Below are 13,062 nucleotides of genomic sequence, written 5' to 3'. Positions count from 1 at the left end.
AATGAAATTTCCATGATATAATGAACTCCAAAGGTCTTGTCCATAGTGATTTGGGTACTATGTTTTAAACACAGTTTCTGGCGCAGCGCAATCAAGAACTTCGTTTCCAGAAGCATTCCAACATTTCCCAATACCAAATCACAAATTTAATGGATGCTGAATGCAGAATTATATCATACTTAACATTACACACTGCAACTCTTGCTGCACATGCTGCAATTTCCAAGAAAGACTTTCACAAATGCATTAAAGAAAACAAATATTCATTTAAGCAAAGAAGAATCATCACTGGCTTCTTTTCAGAGTTTAATCAAGAACTTCTTTTATAAAATAAACTTCCACTTGTACGATAGGAATAATGCTTAAAAGGGGCGGTAAACAACTGAAAAAAACCCTTTAGTTAGTTTGCTTTAATGTTTTAATTCAAATCATTAACCTAGAAGTGATTATAGTAGTAATAAAATTTTTGCTTTTATGCTCATTTTACTATTTCTTATACTACATTATAAAATGCCACAAGAGAGTAATATCTTCTACCACCCATTATACATCACGGGTATTGAGGTGAAATGGAGGGCATTTTTCAAGCCGTCAGTGATCTGTAATATCTGAAAGAAAAACCCCAAGGACACGTGCTGCTGTAAAACATGTGTTGTGTTTTCATAGCTCTAGATTTTTTAATTAAATGCTGCATATATTTTGCTTTGTGAGAAGGACAGAAAAAAATCAATAAGGAAAAAACTCTCCTAAAACTTTACAATTCTTGTATTTTTTTAAGTTGAAAGGTAACCAAAACAAAAGAAGTTGCTTTTTAATAACTGAGAAGGAGGCTTTGCTTTTTTTTTTTTTTTTTAAATGTAACTGGAAAGCTCTTTTCATCTATTAGGGATTTGTAACTTTGCACAAATAAATTCTGTTACAGTGTATGACTAAAATGGAAAAAAGTTAATATAGAGCAGTCAGCATTTCATATTCAGTGATATATTGCAATAATATTTTTCATTAAATGATACAATTTTTAAAAAAAATAAACAGAAAATAATCCTTTGTCTAAAGATACTCTAAGCCACCTGATAAAAGTGCATAATCACTGGATGAAATTGCAGCATATTGACAGATATTTAATAATGATTGGTTTGAGATTTTATTAGTAACCAGCTACATCGGGACTTAGGTGAGGTCATTAAGGTGGCTCTACTTTTTTTACTCTCTGAATATGGGTTTTCCTCTCCTTTCATTCCTGAATCTCACAGGAACTATTTAAAATCTAAATGAAAATGCTATATGAAACACCACCTTCCAGGAAACTTAAGAGAACATCTAGTCTTGCAGCATAAGCAAACTACGCTTTCCTACAGCTTCTTCAGTACGTGAAAGTCTTCAGCACTTGAAGAACTAATACTTGCCTCAAGCAAAAGGTAAGCAAGGCAGAAAACATGCTAATGATAGAAGAAACTACTTTCACAAATCTGCTGCTGCTGTATTTTTATTCTTTACAGAGTGCATCCACACTTGTCACCGCAGCTGGGTCTTGCAAGAGCTGCTGGAGCAATCGCCTTCCATCGCTGTAAGCGATCGCAGATGCTCACAAATTGTGTCTCATCCAGTAATATTTGGCCTTAATTGCAGCTCTCTATTTACTCGGTAATCCCAGTTGTAAGGAGAAGACTGCCTAAAACCGCACCTTCGTCAGTTGTTCCTCACAGAACAGATGGTCAGGATTCAGAGTTTTGATCTCTGTTTCCAAGGATGCCATAGGCCTGACCCGAGCCTGTTGAGAGTACTGCATCATTTACACTATCTAAATTAAATTCCATCTGAGCCAAATAACTTCCAAATTAAAGTTCAGCTTCAGAAACTCAGAGCTGAATCCAAGTTTTGAGGCCTGCCCTTTGGTCTATGGTGGCAGCAGCAGCAGCTCGGGACACTGAAGTTATGTCTCTACCGCTAAACTGACCTGAGAACGGCCATGTACGCTACCCCCAGCGCACAACTGGCCGCACCGTTAATTTTTAGCAACCCCTCTGGCACAGGTACGAAGCAGGCCAGCTAGCACTCACCCATTGCAAAGGCCAGGCACAATTTGGGGGACACAATATATCAGAGACCACAGTAATATGGACTTAGCCTGCCCAACTGCAGCTGTGTCTCCTCCCTTACCCACGTCTGATATCTTAAACTATACTTGGGGGGGGGGGGGGGGAAGCTCAGAGGGATACATGTAGAATAAAATCTGGGCAGATACCTTAGTAATCTTTGGTTTTAAACAAATTTAGTTTGTTCTCCACAAATCTTTGTGGGAACGAATATTAAGCTGGAGGAAACTAATCTTTATTTACACTTACATTTACACTTGGACAGAAAGCAAGTGCAGCTCAGATGTGGAAAGGAATCAAACGCAGTGTCCAGAACCACTAGTTGTCTACGGTTTAAAGTGAGCATGAAGCTACATTAGCCAGTTACTAGCATTATAGAGATTAAAATGATTAAACCAACTCAGTTCACCCAGATACTTAAAACTTTAGTCTTACTGCAACAAAGGTCTAATACGTGGAATCTAACAGAAAATTTAACATTGAAAAAGCTTACGGAAAATTAAGTGTATGGAAAATGAAGAAATGGTATTTAATGGTGTTACTTTTGTCAACCAGAATGTGAAATATGGTACTGAAAAAAGTCTTCTTGCGATGCTTGTGTTTTGTCAACAGATCCATAAGTAAACATCTACGAGGTTCTAATGCAACAGTGATTTAGTTCACTGTGCAATCATAATTACATGTAAAAGAAAAGGTAAATTATAATCACATCTTGAGAAAGGAATCCTGCAATTCTTCAGCATCCAAGGATGAACTTGCCATCTGATGTATGAAATGCTGGATTCATAGTCACTGGGTAATTACGATGTTGAGTGCCCAGATGTCACACGTGTTCTACCAAATGTACTCTCTGTGCACACTCTGCTACATAAACCTCTGCTTAATTTGATCTCTCTTCAAACTAAAAAAGTCATAACTAAATTCCTAACTGAAGATCTCAATCCACGTTAAAGAAAGGTCAACAGCATTACACAATAGGAAACATTTTAAATCCCTTATGCCAGAATAAGAAGGCATGCTTTCAAAATTTCTCACATTTTCTGCTTTGGTCTCTATGTGGTACTCCTTGACAGAAGAAGAAGTTTTACTCTCCTGCTGATGCCTATGGTAAATTGCCAGCAGTATAACACTGATAAACAAGGCAGTACTCGTGCATAGCAAAAAGCAGTACAATTTTTAGCTGTTCAACATATAGAGGATGATTATAATTTCTTAAAATTTTTCATGAGTCATAAAATGATTATGAATTATTGAAAGGCAGCTCCTTTGGAACGATACATTTGAAAACAAACTTGTCCTTCAGCGTGGCCCTAAAGGCTCTTTTTTAGCTACAATTACTTACAGGAAGGATAAGAACAGCAGTGACAGAATATCAAAATGGGGTATTTGAACACAATAGGGAGAATAATTTGGAAGGCACACAGTAACATACAGTAAGAACGCTTCCTTACCTGCTTTATACCACAATAATTTGCTATTTTGTCTACCAGCTCTGACATCACCTGCACTTCATGTGATTTCTTATTATTCATAAACTCATCAGTTTTGATACCTGTATCGTATTAAGAAAATAAATACACATTAACACAATCCATAATAATAAAGATTTGCAATGAATCAGAAAAAATACCAGGCTAAAAATATGCTACAGTGTTTTTATATTTTAAGAATAGTAATTTTTAATTAAAAACTCACTAAATTATTACAAGACTAAACTTCTGAATTATAGATGAATTAGTAAAATTCAACACACTGTAAAACTTAGTGCAGTTAGTGTAGTTTTTTAAAGATGCAGCATATCTAATATCTTACCAGATGTTAGACAATAGCTAGTACTACAAAACCGTACTATTTCTTCCTGTTCATTAAAAAATAGTTATTTTTATGTTGTTTATCACATTTACCTTTACATATATGAAGTAGAAGAGCAGGGACAATTAATAATCACACAGTACAGCAGTGTACAGCTGCAGATTTGCTCACAGTATCAAATGGGAGATATCTCAAATAAAAGTTATGAACGATGCTGGGGAAATTCAAAGGAAGATGCACATTCGTTTTCTCTTTATTTACCCTATGGATGGGTTATAGAACTTCTACACTTTTCCAGTAGAAAATTACTCATTGCGGTGTTGCCGGAGAATGTGTTAAGAAGATGATGGGAGTCAGCCTCTACCACGGGTTTACTGCTTGTGCAGCATACCGGGCACCCACATGCTAATCTCTAGATCCCCAAAGCAAAGGAGCAGCTCAGAAGTCGCTTCCTTGTAAGAAACCCACGCGTTTCTTTCAGGCCACCAACACTACAAGTATGCTTGGCTCTAGTTAAATCAATGGGAATTTTTGTAAGTCTTGAGTGAGAAGAAACTGGACCGTTACTGACAAGCATGCTCCTAGAAAACAAGAGTTTTCTACATGACTAGGCAGATTAATATACTTTTCCGTTCTCCACTTTTTGCACAGTATGTGTTCATCTGTCCAGAAACTGATCATTAGGCAAAAAACTACGTTCATTCCTTGATCAGATCATGCTGGGAGGAGAGCCAAGAGTGTTACTTCTTTAAAAGAGAGTAGGGGATTGAACTGACCACATGAGAAACTTAATGTTTTCTCTATTTTTCCCCAAACTCACAGGATCTCTCTATTTCTTAAACATCTGGGCTTTTTGTAATAAACTGTTATGACAATACTTAAAATCTAATATAGACTCTATGAACTGACAAAAGAAAAAATAGACTAAAATACTTTTAAACAAAACAAAGTGCGGAAGCAATTGTTTGTCATTTCACTAAAGATTCTCCTTAACTTTAGCATTGTGAAGATCTACAGAGTGTCCTAAAAAAATCAATTTGTAACTATTTCAAGTGAAAGGAAAAAAGACAGAAAAAATTAAAAAAAAAAAAAGAAAGAAAAAAGGTCTCTTTTTTGTTTATCTTTCAACATTTTGGTATCTGGATAGGCTCATCGGAAGAAAGAAGCAGAATGGGAACAGGAAGAAACAGACATTTAGCTTCTGCAAAGAAATAAAAGTTGTTTGACTGTTCTCCAAAGCAGTACTGTCACTTTGAACTATCACCACATATTGCATCTTTTACACTTTGCTATAGTATGAACTCAAAAGACTGAAGAGGGTAATGCTGTGTGAAGGACCATTTCAGACAGTATTTCATCCAAATTAAGTATTTCAAATATGAAAGAAATCCAGAAATCCAGAAGCAAGACCCAATTTAGAAAAACTGTGGTTCCAGGTAAAAAAAAAAAAAAAAATCATAGTTTGCTTATACCTGCATATATAAAGCATTTATCACCTTAGCTAGTAAAGTTTCTTAACTAGTTTTAGACCTCTTTCCCTGCTTTTTGCAGAATGAACACTCTACTTATATTTCAGCTCAGGGAAAATTATACTGTTTACAGAAAAATACGTATTTTTAATAAATTTTACTGTTACTGCATTTTCTGCAAAATTCTGATAGGGTTTTTTTTACATTATTTTGAAAAACAGACACACATATTACAATCTAATAGAAAACTTGTATTTGGGGACTGTTTTATATTGCCAAGACAACTGCAAATTTGAAAAAAAATATGTATACTAGTTTTAAACAAACTGTGTAAATTCATTCTGCTACCACAAAACTACTTCTTGAAACAAATAATTATACATGTACTTTTCCTTATTATGTGTACAACTGATGCAAGCAGAACAGATGCTAATTTCAAAAACCATACTTTTGTGATGAAAAAAGAAAGTGGGGTTCGACTACTTGACAGAAGTACCCTCAATATAATAGAGTAACAGAAAGCTTACTGTTACTAGTTTTAGCTGGTACTGAAATGTTGCTTATTTCCATTGTGAATCCCTAGCATAGGTAGCTGGTTTTCTTTTGAAAAAACTGCTTCAACTCTATAATGCCATTGACACCTACATCTTTAGTTGTGAAGCTGAACGGAGTGAGGAGAGAATGTCTTTTATGCAGGGCTAATGCAGATCTTCCTAGTATCTCCTATGGCAGAATGCAGGGTTTTTCTACCCCAGCTACCTGTGGAAATTCAGATACCCCAGATGATAAAAACCAAAATTCACAGTCCACGTCAGACAACACCACCTATACAGAAGATACACCGCTATGATTTCATTCCATAAGCCAGACTAAGGGACTGGGATAACCATATGCTAAAAAAACCCATCGAGGCAGACTGATTCTGTCTGCTTCACGTATTCCATTATATGGAATTTAAAGATGGGTTTATTAACAGTCACTGCATGACTACTACCATGGCCATAAACACACTGCAAAGGCAGAGAGCACTCTTAATCCAGTATTCTAGCAACCCTCGCTTCTCATGTCAGATATGAAGCCTGTAACAAGAGAAATGGTCTGTGCTGGCTTCCTCCCTTTGGACCAGGCTCTTCCGGATCCCGAGTGCTCAGTGCAAGCAACCTGATGGTGCAGTAAGGACCACAGTAACCTTCATTAGGAAGCAATGGAGAAAGCCCTTTAGACTCAGAACTCCATAGCTGTGTCCACAACATGCTTAAAATGTTTGTGCTTACCAATTATTCCAAGGAAGAACAGCAATATGTCTACATTACGATGGTGAAGAAGTTAGAGAACTGTGGGAATAGGCTCATAAGCATGTTTGTCTTAGAACAAGAAAATGTATTAAAAACATCTGAAACATAAATGGAATTATCCTGATGCATACTTTTCAGAATATGAGCAAGGTCATCGTAAAGTCGCCAGTTTTCTCAGACTTACACTTCTCTTGACTTGCAAGCTTTCGTAAGTCAGGAAATGAATACACTTTCTGAAATACAGAAGTGTAGTCCAAAATATCTGAAATAGCTTAAAGTTAAAAGATCACAACTTTCATTTGGCAACTTGCACATTATGAATACATAGTTTGGTATTTTGCTTCTGCCAAATGTTTACCAGGACCTTCAATTAAGTTAATTTAACTGATACTTACTGCCAATTCAACACAAAGGTTTTGAATTATAATACCATTGTTTACATTTGGAATACTGCCTTATCCTGATGCTCCATTCTGCATGACAAGCAGATGAAAGAATCCTTGCAGTTTTGTCTAAGAAAGCCAATCAAGGTATGAACTCAAGTAGAAGTATAACAAGGTGCAACTACAGAATTACAGAAAATTATACGGAACACAGGGAATGAGAGCATAATAAAAATGAAAAGAGCTGAAAAGCAAGCAGAAGAAAAGCAGCATATAGTTGTCAACCAAGAAAAAAGGGCTTCAGATGAGCAAAGAGCAGAAAGAAAGAAGCCAGAAAGTAAGACCAATGCACAACAAACCATTAAGACTCTCTCAGCTATGCCATTTTAGTATTTCTGAAGAAATGAAAAACTGGGGAGCCAACCATGAAAAATGGTGAAATTGGAAAGAGAAGATTGCTGTAGAAAATGGGAGAGATGTCCAACTGTCCTGGCTTCAGCTGGGATAGAGTTAAATTTCTTCCTAGCAGTGGGTATAGTGCTGTGCTTTGGATTTAGGATGAGAATAATGCTGATAACACACTGATGTTTCGGTTGTTGCTAGGCAATGTTTACACCGAGTCAAGGACTTTTCAGTTTCTCATGCTGCCCCACCAGCGAGTAGCTGGGGGTGCACAAGAGGCTGGGAGGGGGCACGGCCAGGACAGCTGACTCAAACTGCCAAAGGGATATTCTATACCATATGACGTTATGCTCAGTATATAACTTGGGGGAAGCTGGCTGGGAACATATCCATGGCTCAGGAACTAGCTCGGCATTGGTCAGTGGGTGGTGAGCAATTGTGCTGTGCAACAATTGTTTTGTATATTCTTTCATTATTATTATTACTATTATTATTTTCCTTTTCTGTCCTATTAAAACTGTCTTTATCTCAACCCACGAGTTTTACCATTTTTTTTCCCAATTCTCTCCCCTATCCCACTGTGAGGGGGGAGTGAGCAAATGGCTGTGCGGTTGTTTTAGCTGCCGGCTGGGTTAAGCCACAACACCAACATTTATGATGGTGCTATCACTTAGGATAAGAAACATCAGAGTTTTAATGTATTACAGAGATAAAACACACTAGAAAACAAAGGCAGAGAGCTGATCAATCTGCCTCTGAAAAACTAATGAGAAATCTGAAAGACAGTGGCAAATCTGTAATGACTGAGGACTCCATGAAGAGCACGTTTTCAGTGAAAATTACAGCAGCCAAAGTAAGTAAAAATGCCAGTTTATCATCTGATACAAAAATTATAACCAGGGGCAAGACTTCCGACTTGATGCCAACTTGAGAGTGTTTTAATCAAATTTCTTTAACTACAGAAAATGAAATTACTCTAGTTTTATGACATATATTTGGTACTGGTCCAAAACATACAGAATGAATAAAATCCTTTTTTTTTTTTTTCAGACATCAAGCACTTACTGGACCATATTCAGCTAAACGTCAAAGCACATATTTAATATTAAACAAAAGATGTAACAAAAAACCCCACTTGCCAGATTTTAGGGTGAGACTTTTTTAAAAAAGCAAGAATAGCAACCATGTTTTCTGCCGCTCAGGGAGGATTAAAACAAAGAGAATTAACAAGACATCTCAAAAAACGATGTGCCTGCTTGCCTATCTCATCCCCTTTAAAACTGAATCTCAGGAAGGGTCTATAGGTACTGAATGCTGTGACCCCTCTGCTGAAATTTTAGCAAGAGAATCCATTTTCTAAACAAAGGCAATGAAGAAACTATCTAGGAATAAATGAAAACTGAAGTGAGAAACATATAGGGAAAAAACAACAAACCACCCTCCAAAACTAAAACTCTGCAGGTCCTAAAGTGAAAAATAAAAATTTAAATACAAATGTAAATATACCTGTTGTTCCCTGATTGTCTCCTCTCAGTGCTTCAAGTACGTCTTCTAATGGGGTACACACTCCAAGGTTAGACAAAGAATAATACTTAGCAGCCAGGGCAAATAAATCTACACTGATAAGCTTCTTAGAGTTTTCACAAAACACATTGGAAAACGTGTCATCATCTGTATGGAAAAGAAAAAGAAAAGATTTCCATTAACAGGGCTTAACACCTCTGTAATAGCGCTGACACAGAACTACAAGCAACAAATACGCCGTATCAGACAGAAATAAACGTTTATTTTGCTTGCATAAGTGGGAAAATTCATTATTTTTCTTCAGCTGTAGTCCCCCTTCAGAACTGAGGTCAAATTTTGCCCTTAGCTTAACTAGTGTAAATGTGGAAAAATCTATTATTTTAGCAGAGCTACTTCAGTATAGCCAACAAAAGAATTCGGTCAGCATTATCACTTCTCTTTGTTCACAAACTTGCTCATTACGCATTTCCTAGTCACCTCCATCTGACTATACATACTACTAGAAATACAGCTGTTCAATATACAAAATGTTTTGATTTACAATCACTACATTCACGTACTTTCCAAGCTGCTTTGTAACTGGTGAATCTGCTGGGAGAATTAAATTAATTTTTATTACCAATCAGGTGTAAGCCAAGGTTAGATTCCAATGCATATTTTGTTTGACTCACAATGAAATGCTTCAGTTTGGTATTACTTAGTTCTTAGTTTCAAAAATGTACATTTATTTTTAAGTGAAACATATTGGTATGAATAATTGATTAATTCTGAGATTGTTTTGTATTGTCTAATTCCTCTCTATTTTAGCTAAAACTATTGTGAATTCTACATAGTTTTGCTAATAATTTTAACACATTTGTAATTCTTTTAAAATATACAAAAACTAGCAAGTCCAGCAAACAAAGTGTTACAAAGATTTAGAAAATGTCTCCTGGTTTGCTTTTTGTCTTATGGGTAGATATCGAGCAAGTGCATACCTAGCACGGTAGCTTTCCTGAATCTGGCCAACCCACCTGCATGGCAACAGATACAGCGGTTTTTATCAACCTCGCCTCTAAGGCTCTTAATTTTCTTGCATGACCACAGTTACTGGTCATGCCTATATTACAGTTCTTTGAAAACAGTCCCAACAGTGTCAACGTGCTAGTTTTCATGGTATTACACTACAAAGGTGTGAGTCCAGCAAACAAACTTTGGAGCTCAGAAAGAATAAATATGGCCTAAGCTATGATCAAAATTAATACCACTTCAGTGTCTGCGTGGCACTTCTTACTCTACTCTTCCCTACTACAAAATCCAAAAAGAAAGGTACCTTTCTCTAGAAATGACTTCCTTATTTGAACTTCTGAACATCCAGTAACTTTTAGTTAGTGAACCTTCATTGCTACTAGAGAACAGAAATAAAGAGAAACACTAAACCAGAATAAAGACTGCAAAGTTTTTTCAGGAGAAGAGGTAATTTGCTTTCCAATGTTTCTGTAAAATACAGAAAGAAACTAGATGTGTGCATTTCGAAATCACTGAAGAAAATTAAAATTCCTTTCTGACAATACCTTCAAATCAAGCAAATAATGGAAGAGAGTAATACAATGGCATAAGGTAATCAAACACTTTTGGACAGAGTAGTAGAATTGTGGTGGTTTTTTCCCCCAGCAACAATAAAAGGAGGTGAATATCTACACAAAGAATATTTTTGCTTTCTGCTGGGTAAATGATATGCAAGGAGTTCTCACAAGAAACTGTCATAGCTTAGGTTATCGCTGAAGAAGAAAAATTGCAGTTTATGTATTTTTAAGGGATGTGCACTCATTTAACTTATTTTAGATTTTCTGGGAATGAACAGCGTTCTAGAAAATTTAGACACTCACAAAATGAATGCAGCCTGAATCAGTAAAAGTGCATAGAAATCTTTAGGTCTGATGCAGTGGGGAAAAATCACTATTCTGTCAAGTAAATGAACAAGGTTTAAGAAGAGACTCGAGAAGCAAGCATATGTCAACATTTATTGGGAAAACGATAGACATGAGACATTAAGTCAAAAGGGGCAGAGGGATATTTTGACCAGAAATTCAGCAGTTTTGCCAGGTGAAGAAGAAATCTGATTTTCTTCATGAGAAGTGGGTGTTCCACTTTGTTTCATGTATATTATGACCTCTTTGAATTAGTATAGTACTTAGCATAACACACTTCAGAAAAATCCAGCTCATTCTAATATACATTTATGTTGTTCTTTATCTCCAAATTTTATTTCCTCAGTGACCAGTTTTGGGTTTTTTTTTTTTTTCATTTTAGAAAACTGGACCACATAACACTGAAACATATAATCCTTTTAGCAACTCGTACACATTTTTAAACATACTGGCCAACCTCGTATGATAAAACAAAACAAAAATCACTGAAGCAAAATCCTTTTCCCCAGAATTCATTTCTTTTTTTGATGACATAACATTATATGAAATAAAGGAGTTTTGAAAATACATTGGAATGTCATCCTGTTACAAAACATTTCTTTAACATATGGAATATACACGAGAAACAGCTGAATAAAAATATTTATTTTTGTAATTTTCATTTCCATACATGTATATTACCCATCTATCAAATATATTTTGATTTCTAAGCAGTATTTTTTTCAAAATGCCTGGCTAGATATTGGGTGCTTTTCATTGACCTTCATATTTTAAATACACTGAACTGTATCACCAGTGGAAAAAAAATATGCTTTCTGTCATTACAGTGACATCAGATACTTGGGAGTACAAAAAGAAATGCTGTCATTCTTCCTCCATATAACAGGATAGCAATAAAATTCATGAAAACATGTCACTGTCACATAACAAGTCTATTAGAAGACACCTTTGTTGACTAAAAGTGTACTAATATATGCATTCTGCCAGTAATATTAAGCAACTTAGAATTGTTCTTAATATAAACTTTATAGTAGTATTAGTAGAAATAAACAGAAAAAAATAAAATAAGCGGAAATATCCTATAGGTGTCATAAATACTACATTTATGTATTTGTTTTAGTTCAAAAGGCAACAATGAATGTAAATGTTACTGATAAATTAGGTCCCTATATGTTGTTTATAAACATGATCTATTTTGATACTTGTTTCACTACAACAGGTAGGATCTTTAAGTACATTAGTTTCCTTCATCGGAAGTAAACTCACTATGCCAAGGTTAACACCAGCCCTCCAATGCCTGGTAGTGAAACGGATACTGGAAAAGGTTTGTTTCAAAGCATCAGACTTGCCTACCATCTCAAACAGTCCGACAGGAGTTTCTACAAGGTCTAGGCCAGCACTTCATCCAGAAAAGTCATGCTGAGCACACAACAGTTAATTAAAAAAATGGATGCAAATATGCACACAGAATCACAGAATCACAGAACGGCAGGGGTTGGAAGGGACCTCTGGAGATCATCTAGTCCAACCCCCCTCCTAAAGCAGGATCACCTAGAGCAGGTTGCACAGGATCACGTCCAGGCGGGTTTTGGATATCTCCAGAGAAGGAGACTCCCCAGCCTCTCTGGGCAGCCTGTTCCTGTGCTCGGTCACCCTCAGAGTGAAGAAGTTTTTCCTCATATGCAGATGGAACTTCCTGTGTTCCAGGTTGTGCCCGTTGCCCCTTATTCTGTCTCTGGGCACCATCAAGAAGAGTCTGGCCCCTTCTTCTAAACACCCACCCTTTAGGTATTTATAAGCATGAATACAATCCCCTCTCAGTGCTCTCTTCTCCAGGCTAAACAGACCCAGCTCTCTCAGCCTTTCCTCATACAAGAGATGCTCCAGTCCCCTCATCATCCTTGTAGCCCTCTGATGGACTCTGTTCAGTAGCTCCCTGTCTCTCTTGAACTGGGGAGCCCAGAACTGGACACAGAACTCCAGATGTGGCCTCACTGGGGCAGAGTAGAGGGGGAGGATAACCTCCCTCAACCTGCTGCCCACGCTCTTCTTAATGCACCCCAGGATACCATTGGCCTTCTTGGCCACAAGGGCACATTGCTGGCTCATGGAGAGCTTGTTGTCCACCAGGACTCCCAGGTCCTTCTCTGCAGAGCTGCTTCCCAGCAGGT

At 36.7% G+C, this 13,062-nt stretch overlaps 1 protein-coding gene across 8 annotated transcripts in view; it reads right to left on the bottom strand.

Moving 5' to 3' along the window:
• The window catches only part of METTL25 (methyltransferase like 25), a 63,035-nt gene that overhangs the window by 45,175 nt on the left and 4,798 nt on the right, over nt 1-13,062 (bottom strand). For all 8 annotated transcript variants that reach the window (XM_054824045.1, XM_054824096.1, XM_054824117.1 and 5 more), the window contains 2 exons: nt 8,964-9,128; nt 3,548-3,648 (listed from right to left, as the gene is read on the bottom strand). In XM_054824045.1, coding sequence (XP_054680020.1) covers nt 3,548-3,648; nt 8,964-9,128 — 266 coding nt within the window. The remainder of the gene's footprint in view (nt 1-3,547; nt 3,649-8,963; nt 9,129-13,062) is intronic.

The sequence above is a fragment of the Grus americana genome, chromosome 1 (genome assembly GCF_028858705.1).
Source record: "Grus americana isolate bGruAme1 chromosome 1, bGruAme1.mat, whole genome shotgun sequence".
Taxonomy (NCBI): domain Eukaryota; kingdom Metazoa; phylum Chordata; class Aves; order Gruiformes; family Gruidae; genus Grus; species Grus americana.
Note: the sequence above shows the minus strand (reverse complement) of the source record. Positions and strands in the feature narration are given on the sequence as shown.